We start from the raw sequence: 25,228 nt of genomic DNA on the forward strand, positions 1-25,228 counted from the left end.
CAGAGATGGTCTTCTGCAGACCTTGGTTGTAACCAGTGGTTATTTGAGTTACTGTTGCCTTTCTATCATCTTGAACCAGTCTGTCCATTCTCCTCTCGTGTTTCTTCCCCATTCTGATGCTCGGTTTGAACTTCTGAAGGTCGTCTTGACCATGTCTACGCCTAAATGTGTTGAGTTGTTGCCACATGTGGGATGTCCAATTTCACACCTTTATTGTATTTACTAAATGTGCTTTACCACCAGCTCACAGGAAACCTTGATACGTTTAATACTATCGGTACTGCATTTACTTTTGGTTTGATTCATCGGTCTTACATTTCATCAGGGAAGACAGGATGCGTAGGTCATTTGGATAAGTTTTCTCCTTTATATCTACATACATAGACATTTCTGAATAAAGAAAAGACATTCAAACACATTAAGGCACAACACATCATGACGCACATCCTCAAATCCCCCTGCCCAAACAATTACAAAAATCCAGAGGAAAAAAAAAAAGACCCCCAAACATTTTATTTCCTTGACAAAAACATCCACCACTGCCCCTTAAGTTTATTGTAAATAATTTACACAAGTTTCTGATGCAGACTGCATTGTATTGTGATTATTATACCACCAGGAAGTAAACACTTTAAAAAAAGCAGCTGTTATCCCCGCACATGTCGCCTGTACAGAGAAGCCGTAGTTATTTGAAGACAGTTCGTCCCAGTTTGGGCGCTCCAGAACAAAGCAAACATCAAGGAGTTGCCCAAGAAACATACTCCCAGGCCGAGGGAAGTCTTTTGCCTTTACAGGCTTTCAGTCTGCTACAGCTGCAAGGACAGTAGACAGGGGTTTTCACAGCGGTCCGTTCCCAGCGTCAAGGCCTCGAGGGCCGAGCTGGGTCGTTAAGTCATCTCTTAACCCCACTGTTGTTTCCTTTACCTCCTGTCACCTCTCCTTTGCTTCTTAAGACCGTTCAGAGTTTGTAAATCCAGACGTTCAAAAAGACAAGACAAAAAGAAAAAAAAAATCACAAAAACAGTTGCAGTGTATTGTGTTTGTTCTTAAATAGTTATACAAAAGAAGGGGGGGCTGCCTGGCTGACCATGTCCGCGGTAACATTGCATGAGTCCATATTGCTATAATAGTTACAGGTACTCAAACTCCAGTGCTTGGTGTAGTGCCAGCAGGTCAGAGTGACTGGATATCCTCCAGAAAGGCATGTTGTGCTGCGGAGTGAACACACACACATCATTAAAACCAGCGGGACTGTTGTCGTAGTTGCACACCGCCACCTTATGACATGCAAGCTACACTACAGTAGCTTGTAGCTGCTTGCTTTGCAAAAGCACTGCAAACAAAACCCATGCAACCCTAAGGCTTAAAGGAAGAGTTCAGCATTTTGGGAAATACAGTTATCTGCTTTTATCCTGAGAGTTAATTTAGATGTGAGAACACGGACACCACTCATGTCTGAGAGAAGTTCAAGAAGGCTACAGCCAGCAGCCGTTAGTGTAAACGGGAAAACAGCTAGCCTGGTTCTGTCATGAGTTATAAAAATACGCCTACATGCTCATCTTATTTGTTTGATCTGTAGAAAAGTGGTTTCACAAAGGATGACAAGACTTAATTGTAAGCCAAGCTAACGGGCCTTTGTCCTCACCATGAAGGCGCCAGGCAACCAGAGTAACTTAAATCGCACATGCTGCCTTCAAATGTAATATGTGTGCTCTTGGTTACCACATGGAAAACTGTACACGATATGCTTAGCGTAAAGTTGTAAGAGCACTACTGCTGGGCAACAGCAACAACTGTCTCGAACAGGCCCCAAGGAACGCAGCTAGGCCTTGTTTCCAATTTTTTGCTAGTGGCCACTTGCGGTATTGCAACCAAAAATTCCCTGCAGCCCAAAAAGCATTTTCTCCATAGACTCAAACTGTAAACAAGGTCAATTAGCTATGACTTTTATGATGAAAAAAAAAATCTATATATATATATATGAGTTCTATGATTTTTTTATCCATTAAGGTGTTATGTTTGTAAAACTTTAAAAATCCATTACATCATCACTAAGTAAAGTCTCTGAGCCAAGCGGGAACTCGCAGACTCAGTAGGCCGCATATCATGGTGGTAAACCCAAAGCTAGGAACTTTTTTTGGGGGTATGCCCCACGCGAACAACTCCACTGGATTGAACAGGTGCGATCTTGAGGTCCAGTATGTAGTTACAATTATGCGTCTGTGGTCTAGAGGCCACCAAGGCTAACAATTTAGCAAGCTAGCGAGCTGGTCACGCAATACAGAAAATACGAGGCGCAATAACATAACTGCATATGACTTAAATTCTAATATATCATGATTAAAAAAAACCAAACTTTCATGGCCTCCACCATTTCTGAAAATATCAGCAAACATGTCACAAATCTCGTAAACACAGTAAACAAGAGCCTAACTGAAGGGCACGTTAGCTTCCTGTAAAATGTGAAATTGTTTTCACATTGTGTTTTTTTTTGTTGCTTGAATTAAACAAATAATGTGTGACGTGTTAATTAGTGAGCTTTATAGATGCTGGTAAGCAGATTTTTTATCCTTTGGACAGGCTGGTTGTTTTTACCTGCTTCCAGCCTATATGCTAAGCTAAGCTAACGGGCTGCTAGCTGTATCCTTATGTTTGGGACGGATGAGACAGTGGTATCAATATTCTCATTTAACTCTCAGCAAGAAAGCAAACATGGATATTTCCCATAATACCAAACTGTTTCTTTAACAATCCCAGCACCCAGCATTATGAATGAAACCCAAAGCTGGAAAAGAGATGGGATTTATATTCACACTTATGGAAATATGTCTTCCTATACCACTACTTTTCTTTTCAGTAAACTAACTTCTCTCTCACTTAAACTACACTACCAATGAGAAATCAGACTCCACACACCACTGGAAAAAACCCAGCATTACTGCTCTAAACAAATTAGATTGTTTAAAGCTTTTTCACTGTGTACATTTTGGCAGCCGTTTATTTTCAATGTCAAATGTGACACAAATCAAGTTGAATCAGAGAAGCATATGATCCAGAGCAATTCATCTGATCTCATAAATTTGGTATATTTGACTTTAAAAAGTAGGTGCAAAATGTACAACATTAGCCAAGCCTCAGTCACAAGTTTTTTTTCCAACCCTGACAGTTGCAATAAAATCTCCCGTCACTCCATAAAAAAGAGGGGAAAAAAAGCAACAGCAAGTAAAAACAGAAAAAAGTAAACGACCAACACAAGTCCTCTACAGCAAAGAAAGGCAGGCTTCGTCCAATCAGAGCTCACACTGTGTGGAGTAGGCGGGGTCACGGTGAGGTTGCGGGTCCATTACCTTTTTGGCCGCCTGCTCCTCTTCCACACCGTCCCCAATTACAACATACACTACTTTCCTGCCAAACCTTTGCATTATGCGCTCAAAGCAACTCTCTTTTCCTGCAAAAAAACAAATAAACAAAGGGGGAAGGAAGGAGGGGGTCACAAGGTCAGAGGGGTCAAAGTTCAGAAGTCGTTTGTTTACCTGGCTGGCCGCATGCTCTTCATCCTTCCCATCGCCAATCACAACATATGTAATGTTAGTGCCAAAGCGGGAGACTATACGCTCAAAACAGCTCTCTTTGCCTGGAGACAAACAAATGGCTTTCACAGGTTTTTCCTTTGTTGTTTAGATGGAAATAAAACATGAAGAGGCAGAGCTGTGTGCATCAAGGGGGGAAGTGAAGGAGAGGAGGCTTTCACACACTTACACACACAAACACACACTCACACGTTCACTTAGGTCACTCTGGAGGACATTACATAGACTGACATGCATTTCCTGGAGAGTGACCCTAACCATAACCACAACCTGCCCTAATCCCAATCATTTCTTTATATGATATAAAGGAAGAACGGTAAATCAGTAACACATTCTCAGCCCTGATGACTAAATACATATTTCAAAGTATGTTTCTGAGTTTATTTTATAATGAGCAATTTTCTAGTGTAGGTTGAGAATGAAGTCAGACGGGGAAAGACAGGGATATCATGTACTGACGATGTTCTGGTTAAATGTACAACACACAGTTGCTGAAGACAAAAATTTAGCTTTGACTGGTTGTTAGTCGTTACAGACACGGACATTGCAACAGTTACCAGAGCTCCGCAAAGACATTTTAGAAAATGCTAAGTTAACATTAGTTAAATATTTGTTAAAAAATAAATCAGTATTTTCTAAACTGAAGGCAAAATACTTTCGAAAGAACCACCGTTGGCGGGGGTCCATGTCATTGGTCCGACATCCCATTAGTCCAACGTCCCGTTGTTTCGATATGTGATTATACTAGGCTATACTGTATTTGTGTACCATAGAGGATCAGCAAACGCAACAAAAGTAGGCTACTGGTCGAGATACAAGTGCCATGGGCAGTTCCCATTGGCGGTTAGCCACCTAGAGTAGCCACTGGGACTACCCACAGACGGTCTATGGGATTAATGGGCTGTTCTATATAGATCTTACCACTAGTAAGACAGTAGGAAAGACAGGTAGCTGCGCAAAATTACGCAGCGACACGTCATGACACGCCTCTTTGAAGCGGTTCTACCAGTAGCGGTCTCGTACAAACTCAGAGGACCACGACTTTCGAAAGACTGACGAAAGCAAAGATGGCTGCTCCCTATGTGGCTGTGCTCTTAGCTATTGTTTTTACTGTTTAGCAAATTTGAGTCTTCATTTTAATTACTCATACACATTATAATGCCTTATGGGAATGCTTTATGAAGTGTTGTGTGTGGAATGTCGTGTATGTGTTTATCCGTTGGTGTTGGTAAAAGTAGCTAGCAGTGTTGCTAATAATAAAGGCTTGCTACGTTCGAGGTGAAAGCAAACTGTCTGCCAGCATTTGAGCAGCAAAATCCAGGAGATAGTTAATTAATATGCTGAAGTTTTTGAACCTTGTAGTTACAGGAGATGACACTTTCGCGGATACAAGACCCATTGGGAGGGGGGTTCTAAAATATACGGGAGAGGTCTTCGAGGTGAAGCACCAACCTTTGTAGAAGATCTTTGTACTCCGCTACTGCAATAGCGACGACTGCTTTATGGAGGCATCCATCTTTGTTTAGGTCGTAAATGGTACAAACGCAAATGGGGACGCATACCGCCAATTTAAACAGGAAATTCCGACATTTTACGACATCATCTTGAGTCTCACGCAACGTAAATGAATCGCATGGTAACTAGCTTACTGCTACTTCCACTATCTCACAGGAAGTTGCGCACATAATCATTTCTACAGTAGTGCCCTCAGGAATAAGGTGGATAGGTACAATGGATACCCCTTTCAAGTACGGAAGGCTCCATCTAGGTTGGAGGGGACAAAGGTGGGATATCTGGTAATGGGCAGTACAAGGGATACCGGTTAAACATGAAAATTCAAACTTTGTATTTTAATAATTATTTTACATTTGTCATATTGAACACGAAATCATCTTTGGTAAATGAAATAAAAGAATGAAAAAAATAAAAATTAAATAAAAAATACACAGTTGTTGGTTATATATGCGTCACACCTGGGGACGTATGCTCATTGGTCCGGTGCTTGACCTATGACCTGCTAGTTAGAGTTGTTGCCAAGACGTCGAGAAAGTGCGGTCAGTTAGCTAGACGATGCTAGCATTTTTTCACAGTTAGAGCAAGCTATTATCAGACTAAGAATGGATATAGGAAAGTGGCCACACGGTGCTGCCTCCTAAAACTCCATCTACGGAAGAGGGAGCAAACGCGCCCGGCCCCAGCACCGCTGCCTCCGAAGCTAACAAGCTAGCAATGCACCTGCTAGCCTACGTGCTACCTGTGGAATAGCACCTGTGGATGACCTCGAGACCGACCAGCCCAACCAAATTGGTACAGCAGTACCCTGACAGCATTGTAGGAACCGTCCATTTGTCCCTGCTCGGTATCACAACCGAGACTGGTTTGAAATAACTGTTATAGCATCAAAACCGATGCAGCATTTTGTTTATGTTGTCGGCAATGTAGCTAGCGGCTACCGTAGGTCTCAGACACCGGTTGCTTTTGACAACATGTCGGAGGGAGGGAGCGGCCTTTTTTCTATCCTTACTGGACTATACGATTAAAAAGGACCCGGATTTCGACATGCAAAATGAACTCATAAGTACACGGAACAGTGTGGTGACTAAGGCCACAGTGGAGGAGGTAGGAGACTCCTGTTATGTGACAGTAGATGGGACCCGTGACCCCACAGGATGTGAGAATATATTGATTGTCATCAGATGGTCATATGAGGTCACAGAGCGTCTGCTCACCATAGCAACCGCTGTTAAAGGTGATGCACAGACATTACCAGACACCGTTTTGGCGGAGTTTAATGGAGCTGAACTGGACACATCAAAGATTCTTAGCCAGGTATTTGATGGAGCTGCTCTGATGTGAGGGAAACATGGTGGCGTCCAGAAGCTACTGCAAGAGAAGCTTGGTCGTGACATACTTTTTGTACACTGTCAAGGTACACTTGGTGGTAGTACACGCAATGTCACGCAGAGATTATTTTCATGTGTGTAATGTTGCTGTGCACTATCAGGGTGTCCACGTCTACTGGAACAGAGATGGACGTGACATCTCGCCACTGTGTCACTGACTTAACCAGAAAGTGTACAACTGAGTGGAAGGTCATTTGTTTCAGGAGGTTCAGCACCGCTGCTTGCAGCTCTTCTAAAGGTAAGACATGCAATTACTTCACTTATTGGCACCAGCCTTGGCTTTCATTATACGCAAAATGTGGAATGTTTGGGTTTGGGTCTGTCTGAATCCAGTCAGTGAGATTGGAGATTCATCGTTTCAAATTATGTAGCTTACGCAAGTGGCCTATGTCGTTGTGATAATTTATAGTTGTGCGTCATGTGTCTGTCGCTCTGCAACTACATCTCCAAAATGTTAGCTTGAGGTCACTGTGTTGAGTTTCGGTGAAGTGCACTATAGCACCTAAACACACATAAAACATGGTTCAATAGAGTGTCCCAGGAATGAGTCCTAAAACCCAGAAATGAGTTAGCACTTTAGGCTACTACTTACTATTTATTATCTGTGAAATAAAAGTAAATTAAAAATTGGTTTCAACAGAGGGGAATGGTTCAGCTTACAAAAATAAACAGGAGGTCTGCCTTGCCGCGACATGTAGTTACCTTTCTGGGGAGGTGCACGTTAGGCTATGGTGTAGGGAACTCGTCTATGCAGAGCCTACACCCTAAGTACGGCATTAGTTCAACACAGAAGTATAAATCCTACTTAGCTCTTAACCTAACTCTAACACTTACCACTAACCCAAAAAATTGGCTTTTACTGAAATGGTTGCACAGCTTTTGTCTCCAATTGGGTGAGCCGCCCCAGATGAACTGGTCTTGAGTCTGATTTGTGTCCCTAAAGGCAACTGAAGTCATACCCACACACACACACACACACACACACATACACATCAGAGACCCATAAGAGATCGCTCACATTGATTAATCCTGACACCCACGTGGTGCATCCTGAGACACACTTCAGATAAATATAATAAATCTGGTTGCCTCAACAACTAAAAGTCAAGACGTGCTTGTGAGAGATGTCAAAAGTCGCACTTCATGTATCCGTGAGTCTATGCGATATGACATCTGACCTGAAATACCTCTGCAGTCTGCTTGTGTCTTAAAACCTCAGGTGGTTGCCATGGTTACGCACTGCTAAGTCTACTTGAATCAAGGCACAGTGGGGTTGAAATGGGTGTAACATAACCTCACAGACACACACACACACACACACACACACACACACACACACACACACTTGGCTCTGAGCTTTCTTTCCTGAGTGTTTTGGCTCTCTACCCCCCAATCTGAGTTGTTTTGTTTCCCTCGCTCAGATTGATGTACGGTTGAATATGATTTAGTGTTGGCCACAGTTATGGTACATTGGCGTAACCGACTGAGGTTTGGGCTAATGGAGTCCATTCAGAGTGTGGGCGTTTGGCCTGGAAGATCCCACGAGTGTCAGAGTTGTTAAAGGCCAGATCAGGACCTCATGTGAGGTGAGGACGGATATAGTGTTGTTCAGGTTGGCGTGAGTCTGAGATTAAACGTGACATATTAAAGACCCTACACATCTACACAGGTGCTTTCAATTATTACGACTATTATTCTGCTCGGGTAGAAAGTGGGTGGAGCTATGTTGGAATTTTGTGAGGTCACCGAACTTAATGAACCAATAAGAATAATGGCTTAACTTCTCTCTCACACCTGCAACAAGATTTACAGTCTGTGTATGCGTGCACAGTCTTTAGGGCCTGCGCACACATGAGCAAATGCAGGTGACCATCACCTGCCGAGGCGATCTCCGTTCTGAATGCCGGATTTGAGACACACAGTTTCCTAACTAATGTTGGCTAGCTTGCTCATAAATACTGCAAACTATTTGTACACTTTCTTAGGGTGCTTTCACTCCTGCCCTGTTTGGTTCGGTTCAGTCGAACTCAAGTTCATTTGCTGGTTCATTTGGGCAGGTGTGAACACAGCTGTCGCACTCGGGTGCGCACCAAAATAACCAGACCAAGACCTTCTTGAAGAGGTGGTCTCGCTCTCTGAGTGTGTTTGTGTTGTGTAACCAGCATGATCTGTTGATTTAATATGAACTCGATTCAGTTTTACTTTCACTCACATACATACACACTCACACACACAGGGTATAAAACAACTCAAACATTCCTGACAAGCTGTTCAGTGTACCTGAGCCCAACTAAAGCAATAAGTTTAATATCTTAACAAGAAACAGGATATCAGTGACATATTGAGTCAATGAAAAAAACATCAAAATAACTGATAACCAACAAAATACATGTGACCTTTGAACTGTTAAAATATGTATGTATGTATAATATGTTGTTTAGTATTCATGATAGTGATAGTGTTTGCGTCTTACCTATTTTTGTTGCACTGTAAATGTTCTCAACGGGGAAAACAGATCCCAGACTATACAAAAGAACTTTAGCCAGTGCTGGTATGAGCTGCGTTGTGGTCACCAACACGTTTACACAGTTACTCCTGTGGGACATGGACAGAGAGCAGAGCGTGTGATGTAGAGGTAAAAGAAAGGATAGATGAAGGGATCAATGAGTTAAAGCTGGGGTAGGTGGTTTTATTTTGGCTAACAGACTCTGTGCATATTGTAATTCAAGTGGTCTGAGAGAGAACTTGGCTCAGTTTTCAGGCTTTAGGAAATATAGTCCTTGACAGGAGGCTTTAGCCAATCACAGCTCATTTCAGAGAGAGTGCGTTCCTATTGGCTGTTCTACAAATTCAGATGTATGTGTACGTCCCTTCAGTGAAAGCCTGATTCAATAGCAGAGAATCCTGCAGACAAAGTTTCTGTTTCAGCATTGGCACCACCTGCCTACACTTTTCTAGATTGTTGCCAACACCAGCTTTAAAGTCCTTTGATGCAGAATATGGATCAGTTCCCACACTTTAAATCTTGACCTTCTTAATTAAAGGAGGGGAGGAACGGGAGAAAGAAAGAGTAACATATATAATGCGGCACCTGGAGCTGATGATGGACAGGGACTTGAGTGCGTGTGTGAGCCAGGAATCAGTCAGAGCCTCCACCTCTGCTCTGAGCTGCAGCCAGGCGTCTCTTTTAGCGGGACCCAGCAGACCTAAAATACAGCATGACTTTAGTAAACTGTCACAACATCAGACATCACACACACACTCACACACTGGTAAAAAGCAACAGCGGTGGACACAAAAAACTTGTAAGCCATAAGGAGAGTCCTCTAGGATTAGACCCATATGTAGCTGTCCTTGTTTGTGACTTTAATGTAATATCTTGTACTGCTTTTGATGTCATCTGTTACAAACTGTAATGATGACGGTTTAGTTTCCTCATATAATTTGTGCTGAATGGTTTAACAGCTTTTGCTATATTTGCACAAAGTTGCTAAACCTCAATTACAGTGGTCTCAATGTCCTCCAGTCTAAATACTGTTAACGTACTAACGCCGGGTTCACACTACACAACATTTTTGTCTGTTCTGACAATCGTGGTCAGATTAGGGGATTGTGGAGTCATAAAATCGTGCCGTGACCTGACCGACAGACTGCATGTTGGTCCACGACCAGTTATCCCTGGTCATCTGTCACGACTTGTGTGATGTCATCAGGTTATTCATGTCCTATATTTTTTATCATTACTATTATTTCGGTCACTGTGTCTGTTCATATCCCAGCCGAAATGTTGTTGCAGTAATGTATAAAACGCCACCAGATGGCAGGAGCTACATTTAAAGCACCGCATGTACCGCAAGTATTCTCTCAATTATGATCCTATAAGGGGCTTTTAATTTTAAACAGCTACAGAATATGTTGAGTTTCAAAGGATGACGTGATGCATTGACTTTAACAGGACAAACAGGAGTATGTTAAAAATGAAAATATGAAAATACAGAGGGAATGATAAATAAAGGCCCGTTTGTAATGTAGTCTGTTTCAAATGATGCTGGTACCCTCAGCAGTTGTGGTGAGTAAAAGCCCTGCCTCTATTTGTGAATTTCATTCTTTTATATCCTCCATTATGAAGAATATCTTTGCTAGCCCGATGCTAATGGCAGTACTCACTGGGTTGACAAAGTGCCTCTGCTGTTTTACACCATTTTTCCCTTTTTACTCTGTGTGGTAACATCCCCAGAGGAAAAATCAAAAAGGCTGAGGTATTGTTGTCGTCCAGTTGTCTATGGCAGATCGTTCTTATTTGTCAAAGCGACTGCTGTGCTGGTAGAGGTTGTGAATGACAAAAAGAAAATCAAACATGCTAGACTTTCTGTAGGGATGTTGTGAGGCGTCCCAGAAGTGGTGTAGGTTGTTGTCTACTATGACACAATACACGAGATGAAACTGTGTGTTATCGTGTACAACACTTATTGTCGTTCACGATCCAAGCTGACACCATACGACGCTCCGTTGGGCTTATATCGTGTAGTGTGAACCCGGCATAAGATAAGTTTTCACTCTAGCATAATACAGAGAAGTCAAGAGGAAACTCTGACTGTATTTTTCATTTCGACCTGAAATTGGTCAAATAAAAATTAGGTGACATTTTTGAGTAGTCCACCCACAGATGGGTTATAGAGCATTTGTAACATTTCAGCAGCTCACTAGTTGAGATTCAACAATTCAACTGTTTCGCTTTCTCTGTAGATATTTAACAGAATATCAAGTACGTGTGAAAATATGAACATACCTAATGTTCTCTGAATAATTTAGCTGAACTTTAGCTTTCTGCTTTCATAAATCCACATTGATCAAAAAAAGATATAAACAGCTACATACAGTAGTTTGCGATTTTTATAAAGTGACTTGATTCTTCATTGCATTCATATGTATAGTATGTTTTTTCCATCTTTTACTCGTCATTTGATGTATTTTAAATGTATGTAATGGTTGTGTGTATATGTGTGTGTGGACCATTTGAGTCCATAATAAAGATTATTATTATTTCATTAATGCCTTTAGAGAAGGTTTCCTATAACTCAAATAAAACTAGTATCTGGTCATATTACTGATAGACCATCCAATGCCTCAGCCTCTGCTGAGGGCACATTTTCCTTTAACTTGGTTAACTAAGTGCCCCCTTCATGTGCTCTCATCTAGCTCATATTTTTAAGGATTCCAGCTTCATGGAAAAGTGCCAGTATTACCATTACACAAAAGTGGAGATGTCTGCGATCTTAACAACTACTGTCCAATATCTAAATTACCTCTCTTAGCGAAACTTCTTGAATCATTAGTTAATTTTCAACTACGCACCTTTATTGACTCTCTCAACCTACTACAGCCACAACAGTCTGGTTTTCGTCTGGGTCACAGCACCATCAATCAATTCAATCAATTTTATTTATGAAGCCCAATATCACAAATCACAATTTGCCTCACAGGGCTTTACAGCACACGACATCCCTCTGTCCTTAGGACCCTCACCATAACAGCTGCAGCTTCAGTTATTGATAACATTGTCTCCTCCCTGGATAATAAACAATTTTGTGCCGCCCTCTTTATCGACCTCTCAAAAGCTTTTGATACTGTAGATCATAAAATCCTTCTCCATAAATTACAGTCCATAGGTCTCAATGAAGCCACAATTGATTGGTTCCACTCTTACCTTACAGAGAGAACTCAGACTGTGGTCGCTGATGGTACCCAGTCAAGCCAACTAGTCATCAGAAACGGGTTGCCACAGGGGTCTATCCTTGGCCCATTGTTGTTCACGTTATACATAAATAATATGGTTATTCCTAATCAATACTTCAACGTCCATTTTTTTGCTGATGATACTATTTTATATGCTTCGGGCTCCACTCCAGCCAAGGCTCTGAGTCATCTACAGTCTGCCTTTGATGATTTTTAACAATCACTCATTAATCACAGACTAGTTTTAAATGCAGAAAAGATCAAGTTCATGGTATTCTCTACCTCCACCAGTGACTCGGAATATCCTGCCATCAAAACGTTAAATGGCAGCCATATTACTCAGGTTGAGTCCTACAAATATCTCGGAATTACACTTGACAGTCGACTAACATTCAAGACTCATATTCAACAGTTGACTCAAAAATTAAAAATCAAACTAGGCTTCCTGTATAGAATTAAAGGCTGTCTGTCTTCTTCCAGCCGTAAAACTATTGTGCAGTCAACCTTCATGTCTGTTCTGGACTAAGGTGACATTCTGTATTGTCATGATGCTCCATCAACACTACAGCAGTTAAACCCTGTGTATCACAGTGCATTATGGTTTATCACAAATGACGCATTTCGTACTTATCATTTTTCTCTGTATCAAACAGTTGGATGGACTTCCTTACAGACAAGAAGAAATATCCATCTCATGTTATTTATTTTTAAAGCTCTACTGTTAAAGCTACCAAACTACCTCACATCTCTTCTCTCTTTCAAATCCAGTAACTACCTAACCTTAGATATCCCCTGCATGCGCACAAATGTTGGTAGATCTGGTTTCAGGTACTATGCACCTTTTAAATGGAACAAGTTACAATCGACTCTCAAACTTGACTCTTGTTCCTCTTGGAGTTTTTAAAACTTCTCTATCCGATGTTTTTCATGATTCATGTAATTGTTTTTATTAATTCCTTGTTGTGTTGTTCCTGCTTGTGTCTGTGTGTTTTTGTTGTTATGGATGTTGCTTTGTTCTCAGGTCTCTGTTGAAAAAGAGATCTTGATCTCAATGAGACTGCCTGATTAAATATAGATTAAATAAATAACTCTGTTTTCAGCTTCATATTCTTTTGGCACATGAATCTCTTCAGACACAACTTTACTCAGCAGTTCTCTGGTAGAGTATTTACAAGTTCCACTGCACAAAACCCTCCTGCTCTCTATCACCCCCCTGTCCGTCCCTGATATCCAGCAAACTCCCGTCAGATTGGCTTACCCCCCACATTGTTTTTGTACGTGCTATACAACTCTTTGACTCGTCGGTAGCGGAAGGCCAGTTTCCTCATCCAGTCGACCCCGCCGCGGACACCCGTAGCCAGGCACAGGTTGGCGCTGGTTGCAGCTGCATGGAAGCCATCAGTTGCAAAACTGTAAGTACTGTCGATAATAATGATATGTTTTATTTGAAAAATCTGCTCTGGTAGAACAAAAAGCTCAAGTGGTTAATTTCATTATTCAGTACTGTAAACACAACTGCCAGCATGTAGTGGTGAGAATATGATTTATTACTACCTTTATAATGCAAAGAAAGAATACACACATTTTACTGTTTTTGGTAAATTAATATATTATCATCCTTAAAAAATACTTTAAAGGTCCAGTGTGTAGGATTTAGGGGGATATATTGCCAGAGATGTTATGTAATGAATATGATTTCTTTAGTGTATAATCACTTGAAAATAAGAATCATCGTGTTTTCGTGACTTTAGAATGAGCCGTTTATATCTACATAGGGTGCTGTGGTCTCATTTATAAAACAATGTGTAGGATTCATATTAAAAATGTACGTACGGACAAAAGCCAAAAATGCTGTGTGCTAAAAATATTCAACCATTGATACAATCAGGCTTCCACCTCACTATCTGCGTCGGCAGTTTCCTGTCTCCAAAATGTTTGTAAGCATCGGTCAAAGTTTCTTCCATCAAATCTGCTTTTGTGGATCACAACTTTTGCATGGGAGGTAGCGTACGCCTCTTTCAGGCCTCGGTTTGTGCATACGCAAAGTTTATAAATGAGACCCCAGGTCTTTGTCATGAAGTCTGCCATGTTGCATTGCCATATTTCTACAGTAGCCCAGAATGGACAAACCAAACACTGACTATAGATAGAGTCATTTGTATTTTTGCGCTTTCATAATGGTTAGCAGCCTTGAAAACCACCTTTTTTTAATTTTTTACGTGAAGCAGTTTTATTCAGTGTTTTTTCCACTTTTTAATCACATGGTCTGTTTGTTTTGGAGAGGAAGAGACCTCCGCACATAATTCAGCACACCTTAAAAATATCCTGAACACTTAAGGAATTCTTAGCGGGAGTTGACGCATGGCACATGGAAGAAGTTTCACCTGATCGCAATTTGCAATCCTGACTGATGGATGCCACTAAATCCTACACACTGCTCCTTTAAGAGCCAAACAACAAAAAACAAATACTGTAATTTGTGCATAATTAGCCTTAAATGACTATAAATGAGCAACATCAACAAAGTTTACATCGTACTCAGAAATAAAAAAATTTGAGTTGTTAAACCCTCACCTTAAGTCCTGGCCATTGTCATCTGATGATACATCATCAATATGTACCTGATCACACTCCTGTACACACACACAACGGATTCATAGATGAGCAACTTAAAAAAACTAATATGCTTTATACATTATGAGCATTTAATATATAGAAATTAAGCATGAAAAATGAAATAAGACAAAATCAAATCAAATAAAAAGCGACTAAATACCAAACATGATAAAAATCAAAAATAACTGTACAGAAATATTTTTCAACATATTCTGGTCAGCAACATATACATTCATAAATCTTTTTACTATAACCAATATTATAACAAAACAGTGTGTACTGAAATGATGGTGTAGCCCTGACTGTAAGTGGTGTGTTGCATCGCTTTCCACCACTAGAGGGCAGTAGTAGTATTTAACTGAATGTCAGCCTAGTTTCAAGGAACTTTTAAGTGTTTAATGTTGAGCTTTGTGCAAAGTTTTAGTGCTGTGCACAAAAACTCCATGCCTTTCAACCTCCCCTTCATTTTAAATGTGTGATTGCATATGTGTCAGTCGGACGGTGTCTCACCTCCAAGTCATTAAAGAATAAGTGTGTGTCGGCCAAGTTGAAGATCATCTCTTCCATCCTCAGACCCAGCGTTACCGCCATAGGAGGGTCCTAAAGGGAGAGAAGGATAGTATCATTGTTATCATCGTGACATCACCATTCGGAGAAATTACTGCTTCCTCCTGTTCCCAGAAACCAACTCAGTTTTTACACACCTCCAACTTCTCCCCAATTCACACCCCTGACCCCCCATCCCCTCTTGTAGAGTTGGTACGCCCCACTCATCACAGCAGATGCTGACAGACAGGTTGCACTTGTTCTGTCCCATCAACATTCCTCATGCTTGCCGGTGGTGGTGGTGGTGGTGGGGTGTTTGTGGGGAGGGGGGGGGAGAGAGAGTGGGCACTCTCAAAGGGAGACGCTCGGAGTGTATGTGGTATGTGAATGGTTTGTGTGTGTGTGTGTGTGTGTATGTGTTAGCCCGGGGCTCAGCTGCAAAAACCATCATCTGTGATAGGTCAGCAAGGGACGACAGCTTGCCGTGCGATTCGCTGACGCCGTCAGACGACCAGAATAGAAAGAAACTAACAGGAAGGAGAGTGAAAGTGAGTGAGCGAAGCACACAGGCACAAAAAAAGAGACAGAGAGAGATGGACGGCATTCCCGGGTGTGAGAAAGAAACAGAATGCTCCATAAAGTGCGCAGAGCTCTCCAAAACTGACAGCTGCTAAAAGTGATAGCAGCAATTTTGACTATAGTTTTTCCCCTGCTTCCCTGTCAATCACAGAGACAAGAGGCACTTAGGTTTGTCTCTCAGGTAATGATTATGTTGGCCGCCTGCCAGAGGAGAGTTGCTGACATTGGTGTGTGTCGAAACACTCACGGCTGAAATGTGTTTATTCCCCTTTGAGCGGTTGGATTTGGCTGTTGCTTTGGGCTCCAGAAAGGCTGAGGTGGCTTTTTTGTTGTTGTAATACGTCAACTCAATCACCAGAAAAAAAAAAAGTTGGCATCACACGTTTCTGGAAACCATAGATACATTACATTTGCGCGGTTGTTATGTCGAGGATATGTTAAAACTTTATGTTTCAGCAATGCTGTGGTTAACATGCGGTTAGGTTCAGGCACAAAATCCACTTGGTTATGGTCGGTGCCTGAACTGCACCAAAAAAGGTGCCAGCACCCTGATTCAGCAGTTGCATGACGTGATCATCGCATGTGTCTTGGATTTATTTATGTTTATAAGCATATCTTGGTAACATATCCAACTTTAAATGTATTTGTAGACCTACATTACCTTCGACATATAGTTCCACAGTTTGTACATAAATGTGTAGTTTTATGTAGTTAATTATACAAATAAAATTGTACACATGGATAAGATTGCTCTTCTCGAAATAGTCACTTGGTCTTTTGTCCAGCAGTCAGGTGCACTGTGCCCATAGTGTGAAGTGTCAATGCCGAAGCAGTAGTTGGCAGCTGACAGGAGGGGCTCGATGTTGGTGCCACTACCAGTTCCAACAGCCTCTGAGTTATTCGCACTGCAGGTGGCTACTGACGATGGAGTCAAGGCAGAATCAGCAGTCAGAGAGGAACCTTTGTCAGTTGCTTAAGTGTCTTCCTGGTCCTCTGTTTTTTTTTTTCTTTTGGCGTTTTTTGTCTATTTTATTAGCACAGTTTTCTCAGTGTTTGTCTAGCTATGTGTTTACACAGATACGCAGTTACATGGGTGTTTAGGGGTGCATGTCTAAACTCACAAATACCCATTTTCCACCAATATTAGAGTGTGTACACCGGTTTTTAAACAAGGGTAAAAGCCTTTGCACACTGAGTCAATTTTTCGGATGTGTTTTTTTGATCCAACATCCAAAAACAATCGCACAGAAACCTTACACACTGATTCCGATGCCTTTTATTGTTCTATTCATTGTGAAAGTTCTTAATATGTGACAAAATTAAAAGACACATTTCCTCCTTTGCATCTCTCCACTGGAGTTACCTATCTGGCTGTCACTACTCCCTCCCTGTCTTTCATTTGGTACGTAGCTGCATGAACATTATGTGTGCCGTCCACATCTTCCTCCTCCTCTTCATCATCATCCACCTGAATGTTACTATCTGACCTGAAATGATTCTATGCGCCCTGTTCCTCTGTCTTGTCACGGCTGTGTCCCGCCGCCACATTTTCTTCACTGATTCTCGGTCAGACGTCTCTAAAGGCTCTGACGGATGTGAAAAATGTAAAAAAATCAAACCTATTCTGAAAATTTTAATGATGGATGAAAGTTTCGGACTCAGTGTGCAAACGCAGTTGACCCAATGTGAAGTTGTATTTATTTTTAGACGTGTGACAATTTCAGATGAAAAAAAAAACACAGGCCTTAAACCCGCTAAAAATAGGCTATAGACTCCTTTCCCTTTGCCAGTAGACCAGAGCTGTGCACATCTTTCTGTGTGTGTGATTTTTTTTTTCTTTCCCACAGACAGGCCTGAAAACAGGTTAGTAAACAGTAGAAAGCAGCATGGAGGCCTGTGAAAACTTTATAGTAGTTACTTCTTTTTAAATATCACTTAATCAGTCTCTCTTTCAAACTCAGTGCAGACTAATTTGGATCGATGTTTGGGCGCTGCTTGGGCAGAGACGGAAGGTATTTTGTGATGGTGTGTTACTGCATCTCACCGGTTAAGGGGCTTAAATTAGCACATTCACCAGAGTGTTGTGTTTCCATCAATGCCGATCAGAGCTGGAGCCGATAAAGACCCGAGACTACTGCAGAGTCAACCTGGGTGTGAATGCTGATTTTAACCTTTTACGTTATGTTGAAAAGCCAGATGTTTGTAGGTTTTTTGTTCGGTGGAAAAGGCGGGCAATCAGAAGTAAGGGTACTCAGGTGGACAAAAATCAGAAGTTGTGTGGGGAAACACGTACATAAGCAACACGAAGCCATAGTTAATAGAAAAGTAGTCACAGAAAAGAGCAGTTAGAATTATTCAAGATCCAAGAGAACACAGCAAAATGATTTTTATTAAGTCAGGACTATTGGATCTTCAAGATTTAGTTAAGTTACAGATACTTTTAGTTATGTGTTTATTTTTGTTTCAAAGGACGAGGAGGGAAATTTCACTTTAAGCACCAGTGTGCTCGGACTACATTAAAGCAGATGTGTGCCTCAGTCGTTGGCGTCAAACTGTGGAATTCTCTACAGAATGATTTAAAGGGTTGTATAAATATTTCTCAGTTCAAGAAAATGAAAGAAAAAATATTTAGACTGTATGAAATTGTCGGGTAGGATCTGTCCTCTTTGTTGAAGATGAATTATTGTGTATGGCTCACTTTTCTTTTTTTTTCTTCTGAAGTTACTGTAAGTATTGGTTATTAATTACCTAATTAGCAGACTATGTGGTTTTTGGTCACGGAATGTGTGTTAGAGTTGTTGAGAGCGTGAATCTGATTTTTGTAAATTAACATGAGCAGGACAGATAAAAATGAAATGAAAGTGCTAGCACTCATTTCAATTTTACACACTGGTTATGGTCAGAAAAAGATCATGTTTTGGCTTTAAATACCCAGTTTGGGGGGCACAATCCCGGCAGGAAAAGCAGCGATGTCATGAGAAATCAAACCGCTTTTCATGCTTCAAAAGCTGCTTGAAACACAGCAATGACTCGCTAAACCACAACTGGTTTTGTTGTTTGTTGGCCTTGAACAGTGTCTTGCCTAGGTGTCACACCATACACCATCCCCTCAACCTCCTGATGACAAACGTATTTGTGGTTAACATTTTCTTCTGGTGAATGTGCTGAATATTTGCCAGACAAGTTCAATCAATCACAGAAAATTACAAACATTACTTTTAGCCTGAAACGATTCCACTCTACACCTTCGCTGATATCATTTGAGCGCTGGAAACATAACACTTCATAATGATGTGAACATCACCCCTGGTTATAATAACTCCTTGTATATTTATTAAAAAGTGAAACATCACTCAGAGCAGATATTATACCCTCAAAGCTCATATAAGGAGGGTATGTAGGTCTTGTGGTTGCTATATCAACAGCGTAAACACTATTTTGGGCGAGGTGTGAACAGGCACAGCTGCCACCACATTTCTTGAGGGCAGCAGCAGCAAATGAGGTGAAAACTGCCCTTAGAATTATTTTCAATACAAAACATGACATATTATCAGAGGTAACACGAAACCTAATTTGAGGCATTGACAACGCTTCCTTTATTATTATTTTGTGAGTCAGGAGAAATTCTTTCCTGCTTCAGCCAGGACTAAAATTGTGATATTATCCTTTGGTATTCAGAATTTCTCTACAATAAAAACAATGCAAACCGAGCTGAATCAACCACAAGGCCGCATGTGTTCTCTTCCTCATACACACACACAGAAATTTACAACTCACCAGGGCCTTTCTTATAACCATTAAATCCCAATTGCCAAACATTAAATTCCACGACTAGGAAGTACATCAGTGCCCACAAACCGCTATCTGTAAAACGCCTGGGCTCCTATGGCTCTGTGCGAGTCTGGCTCCACATGGAGTGTGTGTGTGTGCTCGTGCCAGCTTTTGTTTGACTGCCAAACAAGAATATCAGAATGGACTCTGCAGGCTGCAGGAGTGGGACGCAAAGGCCCGCACAGGCACGCTGGTGGCTTATGCCGGTGCCCACAGGAAACGACATCACCCAATAAAAATGTGTAGCCTTGGCCACATAGGATGATCCCAGATCAGAGCCAAGAGCTATTAAAATAAAGGGAACTATAAACAGTGTAGCTGTTATGTGAGAAGGCAAGACCACCAAATAAGTTCAAAATGAAGTTTGGAATAAACATCAGTCTAAGTAAGAAATCACCATGTTAAATTATGATTAAACTAATGTAAGAATTAGCAATTAATGGCCTTTAATGTATTTTTAATATGTACTACATTGAACGATTTTTCATGTATGCGATCATCATCATAAATTGACCATAACATTCCTATAGCAGCTGATGTAATGTTAATGTAATATACTGAGGGACATGGAGCTCATTTTAATGGGGTGCTCATTCTGAGTCGCATTTTATGAAACTGCGTAAAAGTCAAATTTAGAGATAAAACAAGTCCTCTAAAAAGTAAGGGTGTGAGTTTGGAGGTATTTCAGAAATGCACAATCTGCACTTCAGGTCAGGGCAAGCTTCACTGACAATGTTATATTTTCATCTTTATCTTATACTGCCTTATATTTGTTACAGAAGCGCTTTGCATTTACAAAAGAGAAAAATAGAATCGCCACGTTGTCCTACGCCTTTGCACACCGGTCACGTTTCTCTTACAGTTTATATCCATGTCTGTGAAAATATGGATGCTTCACACACAATTACCGCGCTGCAGCACAGAAGATCTACACAATCAGAGCAGTTTCGAGATTAAAGTCACCAATTCAGTATCTGACAGTATCTTGCACACTATATTATCATGTCAGAGTGAAGTTGACCTTTGACCTTTTAGATATAAAATGTCATCACCTCATCTTTATGTGCGATTAGACATCTTTGCAAAATGTTGTCATAATTAGCAAACATTTTCTGTGAGGTCACACTGACCTTGACCTTTGACCACCAAATTCTAAACAGTTTATTATTTAGTCCAAGTGAACGTTTGTGTCAAAAGAAAATCCCTGAAGGTGTTCATGAGATAGCGTGTTTACAGGAATGAGACAGGTGCAAAGTCACACTGACCTTTGACGACCAAATTCTAATCAGTTCATTTTTGTGTCCAAGTGAACATTTGTGCCAAATTTGAAAACATTCCCGCAAGGTGTTCTTTAAAATATTACGTTCACAAGAATAAGACGGATGGACAACCCAAACACAAGATGCCTCTTGCTACAACTATGGCCACAGTGGAGACAAGGTCACAGTGAACTTGACCTTTGACCTATGACCACAAAACTCATATCAGCTCATCATTTAGTTAAAAGAAGAGGTTTGTGCCAAATTTGAAAAAATTCCCTCAAGGCGTTCTTAAGATATCGTGTTCACGAGAATGGGACGGATGGACAACCCAAAAACTTGATGCCTCCGGCTACAACTATCGCCGCAGCAGAGGCGTAAAAAATAGACACTTTGCCCTCTAATTTTGAGTTCATTACAAGATTACAAAGTGTGAAGATTCATCGCCTGCTATTAAATCAAAATCAGACCTGTGATGTCCCAGCTGTTACCTGGAATTCTACTTCAGCAGACAGAAAGAAAATGGATGGACAGACTGACGCAGAATAGCTAAAGAAATCAAAACACAGCCAGTGAAGGCAGGATCTTACCTTGCCGTATTTCTGTGCGTAGGAGCCTGTGAGCAGAGAGTGGAAGACGATGATTGTCTCGTCCAGATCCCACACAAACACCCTCTGGAGAACAAAACAAAAAGTGAAGCAATGAGTGATGTGCTTTACAAATGTGCATCTTTTTAGCCCATATGTGCACTCATGCTCAAGTGGACAGTGACATGGGTGGTCCTGCTCTCTATCAGCCTCTCCTCTGTTGTTCTGAGACTTCAGTGAGCGGTGAGGACGACGATCAAAGGGAATACCACATATCCACCGAGATTTGAATGGAATATTCAGTGAGTACTATAAGTGCAGCATCGAGTGGGTGTTTTTGGGTCCCTTACCTCCAGGTCGCTGTCGGGGGGAGGGGAGGGGTTGTTCTTGCGGCCTCTGCCCCGGGACTTGGACCCCCCACTCCGGCAGGCTCGGTCGTCCAGCTCTTTGATGGGCGTGGAGGGGCTCTGCACTGTATCAAAGTCCCCTGAGAGTGTATGCAAACACAGGCAGGGCTAAACATTTAAAATTTACAAATGATCAAATGTCTCTCTGAAACTGCACCAGCAATCACAAGCTATATTCTCCGCATTAAAGCAGCCGTAATGATGTGGCTTGAGCCGATCCCACAGGTGTTCTGGGGTTGTATCCACTTCAGGAAAAGCGATAACTCAGACTTCGTACAGCAATAAGCCATCTTGTCAGGCTTAATAATTCAATCTAATTGGCACAACAGATCAACTTAAAGACTACCGAGGAACCTAAACAAAAGTCCCGTTGCTGCTCTGACTGATTCATGATAACACGCGATGTAAGGATTTAACGGAGGAGGGGAGAGACGGAGCTGTGCAATAAATTAGAAAAGTTAGGTAATCTGATGCTTCTCGCAAAGATACAAAATTCGGCAGGAGCACACACACATTTTTGCGCACACACACACACACACCCTCCTAATGCCATATGCTCCCACTGCTGTGTGGTAACTAGAACCAGACTCTAGGCTTCAGCGCTCATATTGTTATGTCTCAATCAGGGAGAGAGGGAGAGACCAAGAGAGAGGGGGTGGATAAAGACTCGAAGAGCATGTGAGCGACCAAAAAAAAAACAACAGATACCAAGTGTAACTCTGAGAGAAGTGAAATAGTGAGAAAAGCAACAAGAGGGAAAGTGCCAGTGACAGGAAGAATGATAAGCTCCTTTAATCAGGCTTCCTGAATTACAGCCAAGATAAACCAAAGGAAAAAAATGTGAAAAAAAGAAACAAAAAATAGAATATCGAGCCATATTTCTGTACATGTGGGTTTACTTGAGCTCTGTCTTATTTTCTCTTCTCTTCTCTTTCTCTGACTTGTCGGCTAAAGTGCAATATTTAACATAACTTCAGCCTAATCAAAGTCTCAGAGGCTAATGTAAACATATGCCGATCCTCCAATTAGCGGGTGCGATGCCAGGTAACTATGGCTACGGCCTGAAGTTACTTCCTGCTCTTCATCATGGGTGAAAGAGAGTTTTTGAACTCAGTTACCCAAACTGTGGTATTTTCCTACTGGAAACAAGATTACGGAGCCAGTATCAAGGACTGGTGAGAAATCTGACATTTGTTTGCGTATTTAGGAGGTTAGAAGGATTGCGGTTGAGCGTTGGTGCTGTTTCTTTTTTCATACAAACCTGGGTGAAGTTCAGCAGCCTGCCCGGTCATGGCAGGGGCGGGATCTTGCAGCTGGTAGGCTGCCGTGGAGCCCGTGCCATCCACACTGTTGGAGGTCATGTAAGTCCCGTAGGTGGAGGCGGAATAATACTGGGCATACTGGTTTTGGCCAAACGTCGTATATGAGGGATAATCCTGCAGAGAACAACACGAATTGTGAGCACATAAGAGTACAAAGACAACAAAAACAACGACAAAAACTAGAAAAGTGCACCCAGTAAAGTGCAGATCCCCGGCAGGTGGCCACCTGAGCTATCCATGGCGACACCAGGCAATTCTTGTAATTTCAGCAGATGCATCCAGAAGCGTATGTTTCAGAAGCTACACGCCTGGTCGAATTTTGATGGAGCCGCAGCGTGTTGCACAGAGCAGATAGTTTTCCTGCTAACAGGTACTGTATGTTAAATATAGATACAATGTAATTGTGAGCATGAAGATATTTTTATGACTAAAACACAGCCAGAAATCTTTGATCCATGTCATTCATCATTCATAACTGGATTTTAAATCATATTAATTCAAGACCCTTTCCCACTGCTTGTTCAAAGTGGGAATATTGCGCCGTTATGCCGCATTGCTGTGTTGTAAACAAGGTACGATTGCGGAATGGGGGGGACAGAGTGGTCTTGCCTTTGATCCGCCATGAGACTTAGTAACAGTGCTGGCACGGTGTCTGTATAAACAGGACAAGGACCATGGGCAGGATGGGTGTGATGGTTTGAAGACGTGTTATGTGTGCAACCACACCGAGGGAGATTTTTAAAGTAGCTGTTAGCATTAGTGGCTAACTTGAGGAAGAAGAACAGTGGCCATAAATGTCTGGAGCTCTGGAGTAGATTCTGGAGCCCCTGGAGCCACAATATGACAGGGATGGTAAATGATCGTTATTGCCATGTCATGCTAATGTGGTTGTTTAGGATGCACTACCGATGAATATGTCACACTAGAGGTCGACAGTGTTGGGTCACATGTCATCCCTGTCGCGCCTCTTTTGATTTGCCGATGCCGGGATGCAGTGTATAATCACATACTGGAGCGGAATGTTGCCTCCATTGTTTGGTTCTGTGCAAAAATGCAAAGAAGGCATAAAGAATGGACTTTGTAGCGGCTCTATAGTGCAACCTATGTGTAAAGATGGCTTTCGTCTGGAGGCTTCAGCACAGCAAAGTAGGAAATAACAACAATCAACCCAATGAAAACAGACAAAAAAGAAAAGCCTACTTACTCCTAGAAGCAAGGAAGAATGATCAAATCAACAAAATCTGCAAGTCTACACAATCAGACAGGTAAAACGCTCCACTTCTGAAACACTCGTAACTTCCTGACTTTAGTGGACCGTAACATATCAGTACTGGGATTCATCTGCAGATGCTCCAGTTCAAAATAAGACCAAACTTCTCTATGAATGTCAGGTTTTGAAACACGACAAAAGCCAAAATGTGGCCTGCAAAAGACAGTAAGGCTTGTTGTTTTTAGCTGAGGCAGTTTTCAGAAAACTTGCGGCCCCTAGGAGTGAGGACTCAACAGTCATTTTAAAACAGTCAGTAAAACAAGTTTTTCAACAATCACGAATCACATTAACTAAGAGAGATCCTTGAGCATACATTCATACACGTGCACACAAAATATGAGGCTGATTGGTCCAGTAGTTTGTGATATTAGCTGCAGACAGACAGATACACACACTCGCCCACACACGACCAAATGCATGATCCCCTCCAGGCGGAAAAAAAAAAACTCAAGAAAATTGAGATGTTTCCCTTGTCTGGCGAGGTTCAGACTGACTTTTGAAGAGATATTTTACAAGTGTTCCTTCCCATTTCTCTAATCTTTTATTCCCTCCATTCTGTAGTTTATATCTCCGAAACAATTA

General features: G+C 41.5%; 1 protein-coding gene across 6 annotated transcripts in view; it reads right to left on the minus strand.

Annotated features, from left to right (window-relative positions):
• Window positions 1-290: 290 nt before the first annotated feature.
• Window positions 291-25,228, minus strand: part of eya4 (EYA transcriptional coactivator and phosphatase 4) — a 79,452-nt gene continuing 54,514 nt past the window's right edge. For 3 of the 6 annotated variants that reach the window (XM_050058395.1, XM_050058393.1, XM_050058399.1), the window contains 10 exons: window positions 23,316-23,490; window positions 21,998-22,134; window positions 21,651-21,734; window positions 15,356-15,445; window positions 14,804-14,862; window positions 13,488-13,648; window positions 9,585-9,699; window positions 8,967-9,088; window positions 3,348-3,448; window positions 292-1,211 (listed from right to left, as the gene is read on the minus strand). In XM_050058395.1, the coding sequence (XP_049914352.1) occupies window positions 1,131-1,211; window positions 3,348-3,448; window positions 8,967-9,088; window positions 9,585-9,699; window positions 13,488-13,648; window positions 14,804-14,862; window positions 15,356-15,445; window positions 21,651-21,734; window positions 21,998-22,134; window positions 23,316-23,490 (1,125 nt within the window). In that variant the 3' untranslated portion in view covers window positions 292-1,130. Of the gene's footprint in view, window positions 1,212-3,347; window positions 3,449-3,533; window positions 3,635-8,966; window positions 9,089-9,584; window positions 9,700-13,487; window positions 13,649-14,803; window positions 14,863-15,355; window positions 15,446-21,650; window positions 21,735-21,997; window positions 22,135-23,315; window positions 23,491-25,228 lie in introns of all 6 variants that reach the window. The other 3 variants (XM_050058394.1, XM_050058398.1, XM_050058396.1) reach the window with 3 other exon arrangements.

This window comes from Epinephelus moara, chromosome 12 (assembly GCF_006386435.1).
Source record: "Epinephelus moara isolate mb chromosome 12, YSFRI_EMoa_1.0, whole genome shotgun sequence".
In the NCBI taxonomy this organism is placed as follows: Eukaryota; Metazoa; Chordata; class Actinopteri; order Perciformes; family Serranidae; genus Epinephelus; species Epinephelus moara.